This window comes from Salvia splendens, chromosome 14 (assembly GCF_004379255.2).
Source record: "Salvia splendens isolate huo1 chromosome 14, SspV2, whole genome shotgun sequence".
NCBI lineage: Eukaryota > Viridiplantae > Streptophyta > Magnoliopsida > Lamiales > Lamiaceae > Salvia > Salvia splendens.
In genome coordinates, this window is record NC_056045.1 from 3054579 (window position 1) to 3073722 (window position 19144).

General features: G+C 38.9%; 3 protein-coding genes and 1 non-coding gene across 5 annotated transcripts; 1 reads left to right on the forward strand and 3 right to left on the reverse strand.

Annotated features, from left to right (window-relative positions):
* Positions 1 to 2934: 2934 nt before the first annotated feature.
* LOC121765537 (pentatricopeptide repeat-containing protein At2g22070-like) lies at positions 2935 to 7016 on the forward strand. 2 transcript variants are annotated; one of them, XM_042161726.1, is made up of 4 exons: positions 2935 to 3118; positions 3263 to 5857; positions 6237 to 6481; positions 6711 to 7016. In XM_042161726.1, the coding sequence occupies exon 2, from the start codon at positions 3366 to 3368 to the stop codon at positions 5694 to 5696; it is 2331 nt and encodes a 776-aa protein (XP_042017660.1). In that variant the 5' UTR covers positions 2935 to 3118; positions 3263 to 3365; the 3' UTR covers positions 5697 to 5857; positions 6237 to 6481; positions 6711 to 7016. The 2 variants fall into 2 exon arrangements, with proteins under 2 accessions (XP_042017660.1, XP_042017661.1); XM_042161727.1 differs by having other exon boundaries at positions 2935 to 5857.
* A 112-nt stretch (positions 7017 to 7128) lies between these two features.
* Positions 7129 to 7214, reverse strand: TRNAY-GUA. Its single transcript is given in 2 exon segments — positions 7129 to 7164; positions 7178 to 7214. It is a non-coding gene; the product is annotated as a tRNA-Tyr (tRNA).
* Positions 7215 to 7368: 154 nt separating this feature from the next.
* LOC121765539 (probable glycerol-3-phosphate acyltransferase 8) lies at positions 7369 to 10474 on the reverse strand. The gene is made up of 2 exons (XM_042161729.1): positions 9756 to 10474; positions 7369 to 8400 (listed from the first exon to the last, which is right to left on the reverse strand). The coding sequence occupies exons 1-2, from the start codon at positions 10386 to 10388 to the stop codon at positions 7531 to 7533; spliced, it is 1503 nt and encodes a 500-aa protein (XP_042017663.1). The 5' UTR covers positions 10389 to 10474; the 3' UTR covers positions 7369 to 7530.
* A 2872-nt stretch (positions 10475 to 13346) lies between these two features.
* On the reverse strand, positions 13347 to 18736 carry LOC121765538 (signal peptide peptidase-like 4). Its single transcript, XM_042161728.1, has 14 exons — positions 18443 to 18736; positions 17686 to 17844; positions 17456 to 17567; positions 17020 to 17139; positions 16692 to 16843; positions 16411 to 16593; positions 16072 to 16106; positions 15709 to 15871; positions 15180 to 15233; positions 14650 to 14742; positions 14411 to 14553; positions 13899 to 13969; positions 13732 to 13815; positions 13347 to 13650 (listed from the first exon to the last, which is right to left on the reverse strand). The coding sequence occupies exons 1-14, from the start codon at positions 18575 to 18577 to the stop codon at positions 13541 to 13543; spliced, it is 1614 nt and encodes a 537-aa protein (XP_042017662.1). The 5' UTR covers positions 18578 to 18736; the 3' UTR covers positions 13347 to 13540.
* Positions 18737 to 19144: the final 408 nt, after the last annotated feature.

The window sequence follows — 19144 nt, forward strand, 5'->3', positions numbered from 1 at the left end:
CTAAAAAATAACACTTATAATTCACATATCAATATCGAGAATATCAATGTCAACAACTCGTTTTAAAATGTCAACAACTAAAAAATAACACTTATAATTCCCATTTCAATATCGAGAATATCAAATGTCAAGAACTCGTATTAAAATGTCAACAACTAAAAAATAACACTTATAATTCACATATCAATACCGAGAATATCAAATGTCAACAACTCGTATTAAAATGTCAACAACTAAAAAACAACAATTGTAATTCACAAATCAATAGCGAGAATATCAAATGTCAACAACACTTATTAAAATGTCAATAACTAAAAAATAAACATCAAACGTATCTCTCAAATCCCCATCCCTTCCATCCGCTGCCGCGGTGTCTCCGTCACCGTCACCATCCACATCTGAAATCAATTTCGGCTGGAGATCGACGGAGTTCATGAATGAATCGATAAAATCGGGGAATGCTAACCTGAAAATTGGAAGAGAAATATTGACGTCAGGCTCCGCGCTCACCACGAATCGCTCCATCTCGTCGCCGACATACACCGGCAGGTGCCCCTCCGGAACACCGCCGGAGGAGGAGCGCTTCCGCAGCGACTCCGATCTGAGCAGCCACTACTGCGACGAGTCGCCTACTTTGGATAATCTTCTCATGAGCTTCCTCGAAAGACAGTGGCGGAAACGCCTTCATTAGCTAATTGGTTGAAGATTTGGTGCAGGCGTTGCTTTAATGGAGGAAATTTGGGAATGGAATCGGAGGAAAATTGGGAATGGAATTGGAGTGCTGGAAACCACGCGTGTTTCATTTGTTTCTAACTTAAATTACCATTATACCCTTTATAATAAATTAATTTAAAAATATTTTTTGTGTGGCAAAATCTGGACCACTCATTTAATAAAAATGAGTGGCTGAGATTGCATCTCATTTCTCAATTAGCTTAAAAAATCTCCCTATATATATATAGGGAGATGATCAAAATAAGTATGTGTTTAAATCCAGAAATGCAGCCCAAATCTCAGCCCTAGGATTAGATGATCTAATGGTCAATAATTAACCAAAAACACGGAAGGTCATAATTAAGCAGTTTTAGGTCATATTAGAAGATTTGAGTTTAATGTCATGTTAAGATCATTTTAGGTCATACTTGGTTAATATGACCTAAAAATACACTAACCATGACCTAAAAACTGCTTAATTATGATATTGTTCTGCGTTTCTGTATTTAAATCTAGTTTTCATAGATCAAAACCCTATCTATATATATATATATATATAGGTGTGATCAAATACAAACTATACAAACTATGTCAACGGAGTGTACAAATTCTGTCACCGGAGTGTACAAATTATGTCAACAGGGGTCAATGTCAATATGTCACCGGGGGTCGATGTCAACGGAATGTACAAATTCTATCACCGGGGGATGTACGGAGTGTACAAATTCTGTCGATGGGGGTGTCCAAATTCTGATTTTTCGATGTCAAAATGTTGACATTAGAAAAATCTTTTATATTAACCATTGATTAATTGTATTAAGCGAGTAGGATTAAAGTTTGTATAGTTTGTATTTTAGAGGGTTTGTAGTTTATCACACCCCTATATATATATATATATATATATATATATATATATATATATATATATATATATATGGGAGCGTTATTCTCCTATTCATCCCTTAGATCCTTTATTCTTCTTAATATAAGACGTTAGATCTCATTCATCAACGAACCAGATGATCTGCATTATTACACTACAATGGTGCATTATTAGTCGGTGTGCATTATTCAACTGAAAATCTGCATTATTACACTATAATGGTGCATTATTAGTCGGTGTGCATTATTCAATGGAAAATCTGCATTATTAAATGACACGTGGCACTAATCTAACCGTCGGATGACAAAATCGTGGGGCTGAGATCAAGAAGGAAAAAGGAGAAAATATGCAAAAAGGAAATGAATACATCTATATATATATATATATATATATATATATATATATATATAAGGATGTGATCATATGATAACCCATATTTATGGTGATAACCTAATAACCTATCATTCTATAGACGAAATATATCATTTTATAAAATAGAATATCATTCTATGGATTAAAAGTATCATTCTATGCATGCTGAAAAAATATCATTTTATAGTGTATAAATATCATATCGTTATCGTATCGAAAACTTACGATACGATATATCGAAAATTCGATATTTTTTCGATATTTCTCAATACGATACGAGCGATATATCATTTTTTCGATATTTTTCCTCAGGCCTAGATTTGATGGCCTTTGATTGATTAGTAGTGTAATCAGCTTTAGAGTGCAGCATTTCTCCACTTATTGTTAGTAAATTAAATATATAAATGCAGTTTCATAGAAGCAAATTGTATTAACTACTGGTTTTTAAAATGCCACTATAAAAAATAAAAATTTGTATAAATTTCTTGCAAGTTGGTTGAAATTCAGAGATTTCCAATAAGAAAAGGCTTGATTTTGGCTTCCAAAAAATCCTTGCTTTAATTTAGTCTCCTAATCTGAACCTTGCTATTGGATCACCAACTTCTTCACCAGAGAGACTCAATTTTGCAAGTTAATTTGATTTTTTGATTGATTTGATAACCTAACCAGCTTTTGGCTGTAAGAAATTGGTGTAGGAATTTCCTTTTTATGTATTTTTAGAATTCATTTTTTTCTGCTTTTTTTATATACCCGGGAGAGAATATCCATTAGTGTGCTTTTGAAGTTTTATTAAAAAAAATCGATTCAAAATGATTTTATGCGTATGTAAAAATATACTACAATTTCGAAGCCCAAATTAATAAGGTGTTAGGATTAAATTAGAATAATTAATTACGAAGAGAGCCCAAATTATCCATTTTGAAAGAGCCCAACTATCATAACTAACACACATAATAAAACGGGACCTCTTATTTTTTCTCTTCTTCTGTGTTCGCCGTCGCCGTCGCCCCCGCCGGGACCTCTGTTCCCTTTCTTCCCTCTTTTCTCGACCCCCTCTCACTCTGAAACATAGCATCTCTCTGTTTCGCCGGTGTTCAGATCTCCGACTGCCAAAAATCTGCCTCCTCCCCAACTCAATTTTTGCACACGGTAAACATTTAGCATGTGTGTGAATCGATTCCAAATCCTATAATCCGTATGATATATTTCGCCGCGGATTAAATGGACCGAGAATATCTTTGTTTTGGGATTTGTTGTTTTCATTCGATTTATTATTGGATACTTTGTTTTCAGCATCGACACATTCCCGCCGCCTTGAAATAATGAAGTATGAATCAAACAGCATTGCCTCAGTTTTGAACGGAGAGAGCTAACATTTACATTTCACCTCTTTACCATGTCGAATCGGGAAAAGTATACTTCCATTCTGCAAACAAGCATCCAAACCAGATGCCCTTCCGCAGTAAGACTAGTACACGCCGGCATAATCAAGTCCGGCCTCAACTTCGGAGTCATCTTGATGAACCATGTCATGAACGCATACGCGAAAACCGGGCTTCTCTTCGAAGCCCGCAAAGTGTTCGATGAAATTCCCGTCAAGAATGTTTCTACGCACAACACCCTCTTGTCAGCTTATGCAAAACAGGGAAGAACCCGCCAAGCTCTCGAAATATTCGACGAATTGCCGCAACCCGATTCCGTTTCCTGGACCGCTCTGATCGTTGGGTACAATCAAAAGGGTCGTTTCGGCGCTGCTCTAGCGATGTTTATGGAGATGATCAAGCGTGGCGCTCTACCCACTGAGTATACATTCACTAATATTCTCGCGTCGTGTGCAGTCGTTGAAGCTTTGGATGTGGGAAGAAAGCTGCATTCTTTCGTGGTAAAACTCGGCCTGTTCCGTGCAGTTTCTGTTGCCAATTCTTTGCTAAATATGTATGCAAAGTCGGGTGATGCAGCGACAGCTGTGGCTGTGTTTGAGAGAATTGAGCTCAGAAATGTTTCAAGTTGGAATGCAGCCATCACATTGTATATGCAGAGAGGTCAGGTGGAAGAGGCGTTGGCTCAATTCGAGCAAATGGAGGAACGTGATGCGATCTCTTGGAATTCAATGATTGCAGGCTACAATCAGCGTGGCTTTGATGCCAAAGCTCTGGGAATGTTCAGAGGAATGCTCAACGAGTCTAGGTTCAAACCCGACAAGTACACACTGGCGAGTGTGCTTTCGGCTTGTGGAAATCTGAAAGTGTTAGCATGTGGGAAGCAAATTCATGCTTGTATTATTAGAGCTGAGTTTGACACATCTGGACCTCTTGGGAATGCGTTGGTGTGCATGTACTCAAAATGTGGCGGCGTTGGGATAGCTAGGAAGATGCTTGAGGCGTGTGGGATGTGTACTCTCAATGTCATTGCGTTTACAGCTTTATTGGATGGATACATCAAGGCTGGAGATGTGCATCCGGCTAGGGAGGTCTTTGATTCCTTGCAAGAACGTGATGTGGTGGCGTGGACAGCTATGATTGTGGGGTATGCTCAAAACGGGCACAACAATGAGGCGACTAAGCTCTTCAAATCAATGTTTGAGGAAGGGAGTGTGCCCAATAGTTACACCCTTGCAGCTATGTTGAGTGTGAGTTCAAATCTTGCTTCTTTAAACCACGGGGGGCAAATCCACGCGGTTGCAAAGAAATTGGGGGAAATGTCATCTATTTCTGTGGGAAATGCGTTGATCAGCACGTATGCAAGGGCTGGCAACATCACATCTGCAAGAAAGGCATTCGGATTGATACAACAAAGAAGAGATCCAGTCTCGTGGACTTCAATGATCACCGGTTTAGCCCAACACGGGCATGGTGAGGAGGCATTGGAGCTCTTTGAGGATATGCTGTTGCTGGAGATTAAACCGGACCATATAACCTATGTTGGGGTGCTATCAGCTTGCACGCACATGGGATTGGTCGAGAAAGGGCGTAGCTACTTCACAAAGATGATAGATATCCATGGAATCATGCCAACCTCTAGCCATTGTGCTTGTATGATTGATCTATATGGTAGAGCTGGACTTTTGAATGAGGCTCAAGATTTTATACTTAACATGACAATTGAGCCAGATATCATAGCTTGGGGTTCACTTCTAGCGTCGTGCAAAGCTCACAAGAATTTGGAGGTTGCTGCAATGGCCGCCGAGAAGATGATTTCAATTGATCCAGACAACAGTGGAGCCTATTCAGCTCTAGCAAATGTCTACTCTGCTTGTGGGAAATGGGAAGAAGCAGCGATAATAAGAAAGTCGATGAAAGATAGGAAGGTGAAGAAAGAGCAAGGGATCAGCTGGCTGCAGATCAAAGGTGAAGTGCATATATTTGGTGCAGACGACGCTCTACATCCACAACGAGATGCAATTGATCTTAGATTGACAAAGATTTGGGAAGAGATCAAGAAGATGGGATTTGTTCCGGACACTGATTCAGTCTTGCACGATCTTGATGAGGAGTTGAAGGAGCAGCTTCTCAAACATCACAGTGAGAAGCTCGCTATCGTGTTTGGAGTGATGAATACACCGGAGAAGAGTACTCTGACTATCATGAAGAACCTTAGGGTGTGCAACGACTGCCACTCTGCTATCAAGTATATATCGAAGCTGGTTGGGAGAGAGATTGTTGTTAGGGATGCTACGCGCTTCCACCATTTCAGGAACGGGGCATGTTCGTGCAGGGACTACTGGTGAAGCATGTTGCCATCAACTACGCGTCCATCATACTCCCCGGCTTCTCCTCTTCATGATTGACCGATACCTCAGATTTCTCCAGTCGAGGCAGCATGTTCGTCTCAACTCTGCTAGGGCTCTACAATGCCACACAGTTGAGCTCAACTTCTCCAAGAACAAAGGTATTCTATCTAACAAAGAAGTTGGACTTTTTTAGCATAGATATATAGGGACTAATGCGTTGCCTTGAACGGTCCGATTGCATACTAAAACCAGTGGAATAATTAGTCGCCTTCAACCTGAAAAAATCAATTGTTCGACCATGAACCGTAGACAGGTTGAACCGTTTTTGGAATTTTAAAGCATTTAAAAAAGAAGATTTGAATTTGTCCAGTAGATAAGGTAACACCAGTATGTATCGTTGAACCGGTTTTGAAAATTTCTAATTGAGATGGATGCACGGTATATACAGATGTACAAGAGTTTTTGCTTATTTAATCTCTTTTCATTTGTAACACTATTTATATATGTGTTGTTGATTTGGTTGATGGTTTTCGTAAGGTTTAAACTAGAGTCCAACTAGCATCATGTTCATGAATGTGCCGAGCATTTGCGAAGCTGCATTGGCACCCATTTACTATAAGTTCAAGCAGAAGTTTGGAGAGTGATAATATAAGTGTGATCATCAAAGGTGAAGGAAAATGGACAACTAAACTCATTGACTTTGTTGATTCCCCTACTCCACCCGATCGCCTCGATGTTTCCATTGAAGGGATTTATGGACCTGCCTCAACTGATTTCTTAAGGTATGCAATCCAATGTATACTCTCTCTACTTTATTCTCGCTATCACTACTGCATAAAATCATGCATCGATTATGGGATGTTGAGATATTCACATATGAATTTTGCTTGATTATGGGATGACACCTTACCATATATCGGTTGGTTGATCTTAATTCCATGTGTCAAGTACGTTTCAATGAATGAGATTAGTCCTCGTAAAATCTAACATCAGGCACACCGTTTTCTGCAGGCACGAGCTCCTGGTGATGGTGAGCGGAGGCAGTGGTGTGATGCAGGTGAACGATCAGCGATGCTGGGAACAGAAGCTGTTCTATTCTAGGAATATCGATTATTGTTATCAATTATGAGTTGATTTGTTTTTCTTAGATTTCATTGTAGTATGTGTTGGTATAGTTTGTTACAGCATCTCGTATCCTATATTCATTTATCGTTGTTTTGTTTTCAGGCAAAAGAGATAGTCAAATACCACTGAACCTTGTATTTATATTGGCACTGACCTGAGGAACCAAAATAGATGATATAAATTCATCATACACTATATAATTGAAGTTGTTGAAAAAACAGATAATAATGCATATAAGGTAAGGTGTATGCGAATATGAAATAAATATTACAGCGCAATCATTAAAACGTGAAGATTAAAAACGTCCGACCTGCCGGATTCGAACCAGCGACCTAAGGATCTCAGCTATCATACTACAGTCCTCCGCTCTACCAACTGAGCTAAGGTCGGTTGCTGCTCCTTTGTCATTGGATCAATTTATCAACTAAACTATACGTTCTCTAATTAAAACTGCATCTTGCATAAATTTTACGGAAACACGAGATTTCATCTATGAACTTTTCAAACTTCAAACCAACAGAAAGAAAATAATGAGAATTTTGAATGATACTACAAAGAAACAATAGTAAGTATAGAATTATAGCCTTATAGCAATGAAATAGTACTATTATTCGAAAATGTGAAGCACGAGCATCAACACATATTGCTACAGAGACAAACAATTATACTAAAACATGAATACCCGAAAACATGGATTGATACATCATCATGATTTCTTGGAATACATAGACTCCACCTTGCCATCATTCCCACCAAGCAGCATATACTTATCCTTCCTAGTCAGCTGAGTGCACTCAAACCCCAGCGCATCCGCCAACATCCTCTGCACATGATTCGCCACCTCGATCGACGACTTCCCCCCGGCCTTTACCGTCATCTCCTCCGGCAGCCGCTCCAGGAAAGTCACCTCGTACGTCGGCCGTGGGTTCATGAAGTAGAAGTAGGCGTCCCAGAACTTGACCCCCCTCACCGTCGTCCCGTAGAACATGCTCTGCTTCAGGTTCACCGCCACCGGCACCACCCTGTCGCTTAGCTCCGCGAACAGCGCGCTGAACCGCAGCAGGTACGGCTCCCTGCACGTCGTCCCCTCCGGGCACACCACCAGGTCCCCCTTCTGCAGCAGCGCCTTGATCATCACCGCGTCCGCCTCCCTGTCCCGCGTCAGCGCCACCGCCGGGATAGGCGACAGCAGCCTCGACAGCTTGCTCACGCTGTACGTCACGCACGACACCTTCCGCCCCAGCGCGATCGCGATCACGATGGGGTCCAGGGCAATGCGGTGGTTGCACACGTAGAGGTTTCCCGGGGAGCTCGGCGGGGGCGGGTTGCCCTTGATCACGAGGTTGATCCCCAGCATTGGGTAGGTGTAGCGAACGATGCGCTCCGGGAGGGGTAGGTTGAAGTAGACGCGGATCAACGAGAGGACGAACCCGAATGGCAGCCAAATGTAGGTCACTAGTGCGTTCAGTGGCGTCGGTCGCTGGACTAGACGGCCGTCGTGGAAGATCAGCCGGCTTTTCAGCCGGTCGACCGGCAACGGCTTCGCTGTTTTGCTCGGGTGCACCATGTACCCTTCCTGTTTAACATAACCATCACTTGTTACACTCTAGATCAACCACGGTAAAAAAAATGAACTACTGTATATTCTTTTTCGGATATTTTGTGTATCTGTTCACTTTTTTACAATTGTATCAATAAAAAATGTCCCACTTATTATGGAAGGAAGGAGTGAATTGACTTTATCCGAATTTAATTGGAGGTGCAGAAGAGTATATATACTCACATTAAATTAGCCAGCTTGAAGTAATAATGTTTCGAAATAAATTCGAACACATGCGTTGTTAAAAGTTGGGTTATTAATGTTGTGCCTCCCTTTTAGGTCTCAAAGCCCAACTACATTGATATTACAACACCATCAACTGCTACATTTATTAGGTGACTCCAATCTAATTAGTAGTCGTATTTAATTATTTTAGATTTCGTTTTCAATAACGTTTTTGTCCTTGTCTAGGCATAGATTAGTATTACTATTTGACCATATTAACTATGATTGGCCATAACATTTATTTTTTTAGAATTTCAATTATAATAGTAGCACTATAATCTATTATTTTAATTATTAAATTTGGAATATATTCTCATTATGACTTTCTATGTCCATGTAGTTTTTCTCCTTTTTCTAATCGATAATGTTTTAGAAGTAGTAACCGAATCCCCAACTTTTCAACTTATTGGTTAGAGAACTAAATGTCAATATCCAGTTAATAGGAGGGATTCATTCACCTGCTCATTTATTTTCATTGGCATATTATACAAAAACATGTGATGAAATTTAATGCTCGTTGAAAACCAAAAACATGCAAGAAAGCAAAAGTCATCATGAACATGTATATACTGAAACTTTTTTCTACAAATATAGAATCCTACATAAATTAATAAATAATAATAATTTAATCAAGCATTTTCGAAAACCAATCTAAGTCAAGTCACCATCCTTATACTACAAAACAATATTTTTCTCCTAATTTACCGAAATCGACATAATTTAATCAAATTTCAACGGATCAGGTCGTTCACCAACATTAATTCGAATTATCTGGCTAGTCAACCAACTGTCACAAGAATACATAAACAATACTATTTCCAAAGTTGATGATATTCTAAGCTATGAAATTCATTATTAACAATGTGCATTATGAACTTAATTTCTTTTAAATGTTTATTATCAGAAGTATTGGCGATTTTTAAAGCTCCGACTGAAAATGAATTCCAAGTTCAATTCAATTACGCTTAATTAGGATAACCACATAGAAAATCAACCAACAACAGTAAAATCTCAGTTAATCACATAGAAAAAGCATGAGTAACACCTTCAATTTGAATCAATTACTCAAAATTCGAGCTAAAATGTAGAAGAAGAAGATAACTAACCTTGCAAATTGACATGAAATCGTGGTCAGATTCTCGATCTCCGATTCCGATCTCCGGCTTCTCCTCTCCGAACTCGCGCAGCACCCCCAATTTCTTTAATTTCCCGACCAAAATCCCCGGTTTCTTCACGAATCCCGTCGCCTTCTTCGTCTTCGGATCTACCTCAATCTCCGTCCCGATCACCTTGTCTCCGCCCAAATAGTCCTTCACGAACGGCTCCACCATGATCGTCGGATTCGCCGTGATTATCACTTTCCTCTGGCACTTCTCGAACACGGCGTAGCTCTCCGGCCGCACGTCGGTGGCGTAGAACCTAGGCAGCACGGCGCGCGCGGCCAGCTCGATGTCGCGCACCTTGATCCCGGAGAAGGAGATGTAGATCAGCATCTGGATGGCGAGGGCTTCGGAGACGAAGACGTAGGCCACGGCGATGAGCGGGAAGGCGAGTAGGAGGATGAGGCCGCGGAGGAGGCTGCCGGCCTCGATCGCCACGAGCATGAAGTAAGGGAAGGAGGAGCGGGAGATCAGGAGCGTTCCGTCGAGATCCGCCGCGATTGAGTGGCGCTTCGAGCTGGAGAGGTCGCATTTCTCGATTGAGGGGAAGCGCGCCGCGGCTGCGGCGGTTTCAGCCATTTCGTCTCTCTCGAAGTGTGTGTGTGTGTGTGAGAGAGAGTGTGTGGAGAGGTTTATGTATGCATGAATTTTGTATATTAATGAGTGTAGGTGTGATTTGTTGGGGAGGGAGTTGTGTTTTAAATGAGGATGGGGATGGAAATGACAGATATGCCCTCTCTTCGGTGGTTCTTTTTCTTAGGGACAAAAGGTGATTCGCTCACCCCAGGCGCCCCCATAACCCGGCCCGACATCGCTATGGAGGGGTTCAAACACGGTACCTCAGCGGCCCATTAGGTGGGAGGAACTTACACTGGTAACCAGCACACAAGGAGCCACCACAGTGGTGAAACTCCCACACTGCGGCTGTCAGCATTCGATCCTGTCTGCTTAGGGACAATCTACCACCCAGGAACCAACTGAGTTAAGCATTCGGTGGTTCTTTTTCTAATTATATGAAAAATCATAGTATCTCTTAAGAATTTAAAGTAGTAGAAGCAAAATTTAGTTGGTAAAATGTTTTTTTTAATAAATAAGTTCTGGAAAAAAAAAATTATTTCGTATAAGATGGTGAGAGAACTACACCATCCCACCATGGTGGGTTTGAATTCACTTTACTACAATATATGAGTAATATTTGAATTTACTACATCACTATAATATGAGAAATATAGCCATATTATGGGAAATATGCATCCTATTGAATTATAAATGAGTCGTATAACTTTTTATGTTGTTCCAAGATAATTGAGTCATTTCTCTTTTTAACAAAAAATTATCTTTGCTTTTACTAGACTTTCCCTTCTTCTCTTTAACTTTATTCCTTCTGTTACTCTACTCTTTCCACTTTAACATTTAACATATCAATTTCTTAAATTTCATGTCAAAAAAAACATATCTCAAATACCTTTGGGACAGTGTATACCGCACTGCATCATACGAGAAATATAAATTTCAGTTTTGCCAATCTAAATCTCATTAGCATGTGATTACGCATCATACATACTCGGATACCCCCTCAACTTGATAAAACAAGTCTCATAGTATTTACCTGATTCATCCGTTAATAGAAGTCTCATTTCATTTATTTCGCCATTTAGCAAATGCATATAAAATCTCGTTGCCATACAATTTATTACTATTATTATTAGTAGTCGTAGTATTATTATTCAATAAGGGCATTCACCGTTGATGCACGTGACTAAATAATCGTCAATTTAATTCAAAGAGTAGTTGCCGCTTTACCACCTAAATTCTGCCTGGAATTTTGTTTTCTTGATGCATAAAACATACAATTTCAAGATATATTTCTTGTATTAGTATTAGAAATGGTCACTTACCCTTAAAAAGCCTTGTAAAGAGGAGGGTTATTCATACTTATATAAATGAACTAGGATCGTCACCAAATCGAGGTGGGACAAGATTTAAGAAGTTCTGATACAATATTAGAAATGTGTCACTCACCCCTTAAAAGGCCTTATAAGGGAGAGAGTTATCTATACTTTTATAGACAAGCTAGGATCATCACCATAGACGACAAGATTTAGATCCATCATCGAATTGGACCCGCTATGATACCATATTAGAAATATGTCACTCATCCCTTAAAAGGCCTCGTAAAGGGGAGGATTATCCACACTTATACAGATGAGCTAGGATCGCCACTGAATCGACGTGGGACAAGATTTAAGAATTTTAACATCTTGTTATTTGAAATAGAATAAATAATTTTCAAAAAAATTCATATGCTTAAAATAGTCCTACAAGATAAGTTGGTGGCCGAAAGCTTTCTTTCTTCATTACTTATAGAAAACGCTGCAATGTTTGGTGGCCAAATTTAATTATTAACAGCTACATTTAATGGGTGTTCTCCACCCTCTACCCTCCACCTCCCCTAATACGACGTTCATTTTCTTTCAAAAATATAATTAATGAAATTGAAATATAGTGATATACGTATTTATTATGAAAATAGAGAATCATTTTTCATTTGATCTCGAAGATCCGCAAGAAATTAATGCATTGTGCTTACCAAATGAGTGTGTAACACAAGGATTAAATCTTATGACTAGATGAGAATTCTGATTTCTCAAAATGCAGTTAATTTACTGTAAATATAATGATGTTACACATTCATTATAATATTAGGCACTTTGGGAGTAGTACATTTTTTAAAATTGTAATATCATTTGGATAAGCCATAAAAATCATAATACCAAAAAAAGAAAGACGGTCAACTAGAAATCCATTGTCTACAAGCATAAGAAATCTAATTTTTCTATACATAAAAGAATTTTTATTAGTCAAATTCACATTTTCTTTTTCTTACCACAATCAACCAACAAGATCAGCTCAAGTTTTAGGCTTCGTAGTGTTTTGCCAATCATATTTACTGATAAAGATCGACATAGTGACATGATAGTTAATCAAATTAGGCAAGACAAATACAATCTTCATTTCTTATTTTTTTGAACTTTGTGCGTATAAAATAAATTTAATACATAATAAAATGCAAACTTGCTCAAATTACTTTTTTTAGTATACAAACCGACACTTTGTGCTGGTGAATTAGAGGTTGAGTTATGACTAGTATCCTATAATTCACCAAGCAAGATTGTGAGAGCATTAATTATATAGAGGCTTATCATAGATTCAAAAACATTAATAATGCACCTACTTTAGTCTAATTTAGTTGGTAGCTGGGGTGGCTATCATAGATAATGTTCATATACAGAAATTTTATTGAAAGCGAAATCAAATGTGTGGCTATCTGTTTGATGGAGTTTAACAATTAATTTTCATTTTATAATATTATGAGAAATCCCTCAATGCTAATATTCAAATTTAAATTAAGCAACACTTAGTTTTTCTCACCCTTTATTTAAAAGCTACAAATAAATAAATATTCCTAATTGTACCAAATTGTTGGGTATTTAAACAATTGTATAACTCATACTTTAGATCAAACTTGGAAAGGTATAAAATGAAATATGGAGTTTATTTGATTTAAGTTTAGAGGTACATATCAGAAAGTCAGAAAACAAGAAGCATTTTATACCTATCCGTAGTGATACACTAAAGCCTCTACACAAGAGAGCACCCAATCTCATAGAGAGCATGTAGTAAGAGGGTCGCTCGAGTCGCCAAGAATCTTGTTAATTGTGTCGAAACTGTCATTGTTCGTCCTGTTGGAGCCGAACGTGCGGGCAGGGTCTGTAAGGCTCCCCGACTGTCCACAGATGCTTAAGATCGCCTCTCTTGTTCGCCAACACTATTAGAGTCCCTGAAGACACAAAATTAACGCGTGTTGATTATGTGAGACAAGCTGATGAATTTGAATTAGGAAACGGGGTTTGAGTTTAACCTAGAGTGAAAGGGACAATGTATAGTAAAGCAGGCTGGCCATGTCCATCCATAAGATTCAGAGCCACATAAGTAATTAACAGACCTGTTGCCAGTAATTTCGAACGTGCAGTAATATCAGTAAACATCTCTCTCTCTTTCTCTCTCCCACGAAGAATGATCGCTTACCTAAACCATAAGCCAGCATTGCCCACAGGAAATATCCAGCTTTTAGGCTTTTCTTAGACAGCCAATCATACCTGCAAGAAACCATGCCACACGGTTAAAAAGGTGAAGTTTTCGCCGTTCATGCATATATTTTGCAGCAGACCAACAAATCTCTTTTGAGGATGGACTTCCAAAATACGTATACTTGGTGAAAGCTTGTGAGGTGTGTGCCATACGAGCATGAGTTTTCGCATTAGGAGGTTTTGCGATGTTTCTTGAAGTGAAAAACTCAAATATTAGGTGAAGTTACTACTAAGCCCTGTTATAGAGGAGAAAATGTGAGGTCTCAAAAGATAACGAACTCTTCAAGAAACTCGGGGTTAACCAGTTTGGCAAACTCTTCAAGAAAATGTGTCATATGAGGATGGATGTCAAGTAGTTGCTTGCAGTAGTGTCACGGGCCCTTATCCCAGTAGGCCTGGGGCATAACAGGATAAGAGACGGGAATGAGAGTTAAAAATGGTGGTTCAAACCTTAGGGAAAAAGTTACTAGCAGTCCAGGTATGATAATATCACCAAATCCGATGATACTAAATCCACCCCAAGGATCGAACATTCGAGGGATTTTGAGTAGCATGGGAATGCCATCTTCTCCACTTCCGTCACCACGAGCTACCTACAAGAAAGAACCAAGAACACAGTTATAAGGCAGCTATCGAAACCGACAAAAGTTTATATCATGCTTCATTTCAAGATTTGAACAATTGCTCACCACTATCATCACGCTCTTATGGAACCACCGTTTAGACAAGAAAACCCAAAAGATGTCGTACAAGAACGAACAGCTCAGTAAAACTGTTCCAACCTGAGGAATCCAAGGATGGACTGTGATCAGATCATATAAATTCAAGCAACACATGTATCCGGAAGATTATTTGCAACCCGAGGCAGCATATTTTGTTTGATTTTATGGCATGAAACACCATCTGTTGCTTAAATGTCCAGAGACAAAATGTTGATACTTCGTGTAATGCTATAATAATACTCAAAAAAATTCAGAGATGAATTTACAGGTATTCCTTTTTTTTTAAAGTATATATATTTTTATGTTTCAGAAGGGTGGTGGTGAGGCTTGTTCAGGACTGGTGTTTTCCCTAGACAGTTGACACAAAATCAAGAAATAAAGATCCCGTTACAAGAAAAATAGATAGAAAGCAGGTAGATTGAAACGCTTCCAACAATAGCTTCGTGATTGCATCTAAGAAAAAGACATTATAGTATAACATGAGTCTCGATAACCACCTTGAGATTTGGAATGCGTACTATTTGGAGAACAGTTATGATAAGCGCAATTCCCTGTTTCAGTGATACATTCAAGATCAGCCAAACAATTTAGTAGATGGCATTCATAATCTACGTAAGAAACAACATACATAAATTTTCATCTCCTTGTGAAACAAGTTAAGCTATGAAATGGAATGGAATGGCAAGTGAAACTAGTTTGATTCCTATGGCATGAAGTTCTACTGCAGATTCACTTCTCAAAGCAGAAGAGAAAAAGACAGCTTATGAGCAAATTTGACGACAAGCATATTTTGGAGCTGTCTTATTTTCTAAATGTGGCATTTATGAGCAAACTCGCATGAATCGATGAACGTAAACAATTTTGCTCCCCTCTAGTCAACTATCATATTTTACTATTGTTAGCATTTGAGTTTAACACGATTACTAAGCATAGAAAATTTTACTTAAGCTAATGAAACTTTTAGTGCTATTTGGATCTCATTTTAATATGGCAAACAATACTGACAGACAGAAATATCATTCTTACAAGTATATCTTGGCCAATCCAAGCGATAGAGGCACTGCGGTACACTGCCCATAAAATAGAAAATGCTACGCAAATTGGAGAAACAGCGAGTGTCAGATATGATACAGATCCGAGAACAGGTATTTTGACAAACGACTCTGCAGCATGTTCAAACCATCTGAAACTATATTTCAGTAATGTAAGTCAATGCTATGAGAACATAGGATTGCAAACTTATCGAGCAAACAACAGTGCGGCTCCTCTGTGCTCCACAAGCAAATGCACACCCAAACTCAATCATTAGACACACACACCCATCCACGCATACACCACACATATATAAGATAAGCTTAAGTTAAAAAAAACAAAACAGATAGAACATACCAGGCTAAAATGGCCACTAGACAAGTTTGCAAACCCTGTGATACAAAACAAACGATATCAGTGTTCAGTTAAAGTCAGAAGTAGCTGCCTACATTCTCATGAATTAATCAATCAAAGGCTAGCCAGGTGCAACATAATATACCCCAAGAAAGTTTTTCCGTCAGTTAAACTATTAAAGTACATTGAAATTCACATGAACACACAAAAATGTCAAAATGCCTTAGTGAGGCACTTCAGAAATCTAACACAAAGTTTGAGCAAATAGCATGCCAATTCGAAAATCTTTTAGACAGCATGAAAACCCCACAAATAACTTGAATATCAGAAATGATATCATACCTCTACACCACCTATGCAAAACACAACCACGAGAATTTCAATGAACCAGTAAGACATCAACTTGTAGAGCATAACCAAGAAACAAGAGGCAAACACGACAAAGAAAATTGCCGAGGCTGTGTTGATCTCGATTAGACCACTTGAATGATGAGTATCGCTGGTTAGGTGTTCATCAAAACCATCCTGATAGGTTAACAATAAACATCAGAACTGCATGAGGACCCTTATCTTTATTCTAATATTAACAGCAGAAGCTTATGCTGAACAACGCCCTGCACTACCTTTAAGAGCTTGTCCTGCTCGATAGCTGCTTCTCTAGCACTCCATGCAGACCAATAAGATGCACACAAGACAGTACCGACAGCCATCAGCCATAAAAAGACTTCAGCAACATCAACCAACGGGCGTTTTGGCGAGTAAATCTGGATGGAAACTGAAAATAACACCAAGATCGTGAATGGGATGCAATAGACGAAATTATGCGGACAGAGAACATACAACCGCATAAAACGTGTATATACAAGCATCTTGGTGGCATACACAAATCCGTTAGGAGTAAAAATATCAGGTGCTATTCTAATGATCAAAACCGTGGAGGCCAAAGCTTACCGTGCGAACTGTTTTTCATGCTAACTTTCAAGCTCCCACCAGCATCTTGCGGAAGCATGACTACTGGTATGCCAACATCTACAACAGTCTCATTTTTCTCACACACCATTTTGAAGAGATCTGGATGACAGCACCATCAGGAGGGAACCGTGAGGTATCAGCAGCGTAATATCAACATCTAATTAAGTTTAGTTGTCAACATTATAGTAATGATCCATGGATGAGTCCCTATATAACTTTTAGTGGACACGGGAACAGCATATGAGAGGAGTAAAATGGATAGTGCAACATTTAAAAGTTAAACCAGAGATTACTACTTAAGAACCGTGTCTGTTTCTAAAGAAAAGTATTAAGAAGTGAATTCATTTAGTTGGAATTGTGAACGGTGTTCAGCTAACCGGAAAGCTATAACTTTATGATAAGAGAAGGAAGAGACCTGTCTGATTGTTTATAATAAGTAGAGCTGAAGCACCAGCGGCTTCTGCAACTTTTGCTTTGGTAACAAAACTGCAGTTCCCCCGGTGTACCAAGATAGCCTCACCTGTCAGCTATGGAAATGCAAAACGGATTAATAAGCCAGGTATAAATGGCAGCTTTTTAGAAGAACACCACAAGAAAAGAAAACCTAATAGTCACAACAGTTGAAAATGTAACTGAGAAGAATACCTTGTTCCTCGGTGTACTACAACAATCAGGAGGGTCTGCAAGAGAAACTATAATCTGGTCGGCACGCTTCTCCTGTGACTCCAATGTCGGACCAAATCGAGCACCGATACCAACGAATTGTGTTACCTCGACACCATCTAGCCAAATAGGGACTTTAACCTATTGAACAGTCATGAAGTGCAACTTCAGCTGATCATATTCACATAAACTAGTCGAGGAATTGGGTTTACATTTTTTCCAAATTTCATTTCCTTTAACAATTCATAAAGATCTATGATCCCACTAATATCAACAATGCATAAAGAAAGTTACATCAACTTCAGCCTAAACTATTTAAAACAAAATCTTTTCACTATTGCTAATACCCACCTTTCCTTCTCCATATAATGACTAACAGGCCAACGCACAAGATTCAAAAACATCATAATTACAGGCAATAGGAATACTAATATAAAAGACATAGTAACAATTAAATAGCAAAACAAAATCTATAATGAGTCAGACCTTTAATTATATCATATTAAAACACAACCAACTGTAGAAAGTAAAGCCCTCCCCAGAAACAACCTTCAACAATACTCCCATCAGCCATAAGTACCTCAAAAATCAAAACTTGCAACCAATCACCAAGAAAAAAAACATCTTACCTTCTCCAATTTCATATTTTTTTTATAAGAAAAGTTCAATTACTTTAGTGAGGAAATGCAAAAAGGCGAAAGCTTCAAAAAAGTAAGAAGAGAGAGAGAGAGAGAGTTACCAGTACGAAATTGTTGTCACAGCCAGGCTTCTTGGGAGCAATATCATCTTGGTGAACTATGTCGCCAGCAAAGACGAGGGAAGTGGAGAGGAAGAGAGCAAAATGTGAGTAGAGAAGTATGGTCCTGAGGTCCATGAATTGGGGAAAGGGGAAAATATCTGAGGTGAGAGAGATCAATTGGGTCAAATGGGAGCTTACTTGAATTCCAATTTTCTGGTGATATTATTGTTGAGATGCGAAGTAGTGGGAGACAAAAAGCATGAGAGTTGAGAAATGTACAAAGAAATTGAGAGAAAAAGGAGAAAATTGGTAAGGGACTGTTTGGCACTATCGCATTTTCTACTCTGTCACGACGGGAGCGCCACGTTGCAACCGTTAAAACTGGTTTTGACTTTTCACTACAGCCGCCTTCCACTCGTCGCGGAATTCAGCGTGCGCCACACGCGCTTCTCTAATGCTAGTAGTGCGTTTACTTGTGTTACATCAATTCTAGTATTTCCGCATTCTGCGAAATAATTGTCCGATTTCGACTTAGATTCGACACAGTTTAAATCAATGTTTTAAAAACTGGACCGGCAAGCGAACCAGCGTCGTTACTGGTTCACTGGTTCAACTGGTTTAACCGGTTCACTGGTCGAACCATTGGTTGAACCGGAATACTGTTTATACATATATTTATTTATTTATATATTATTATATAGA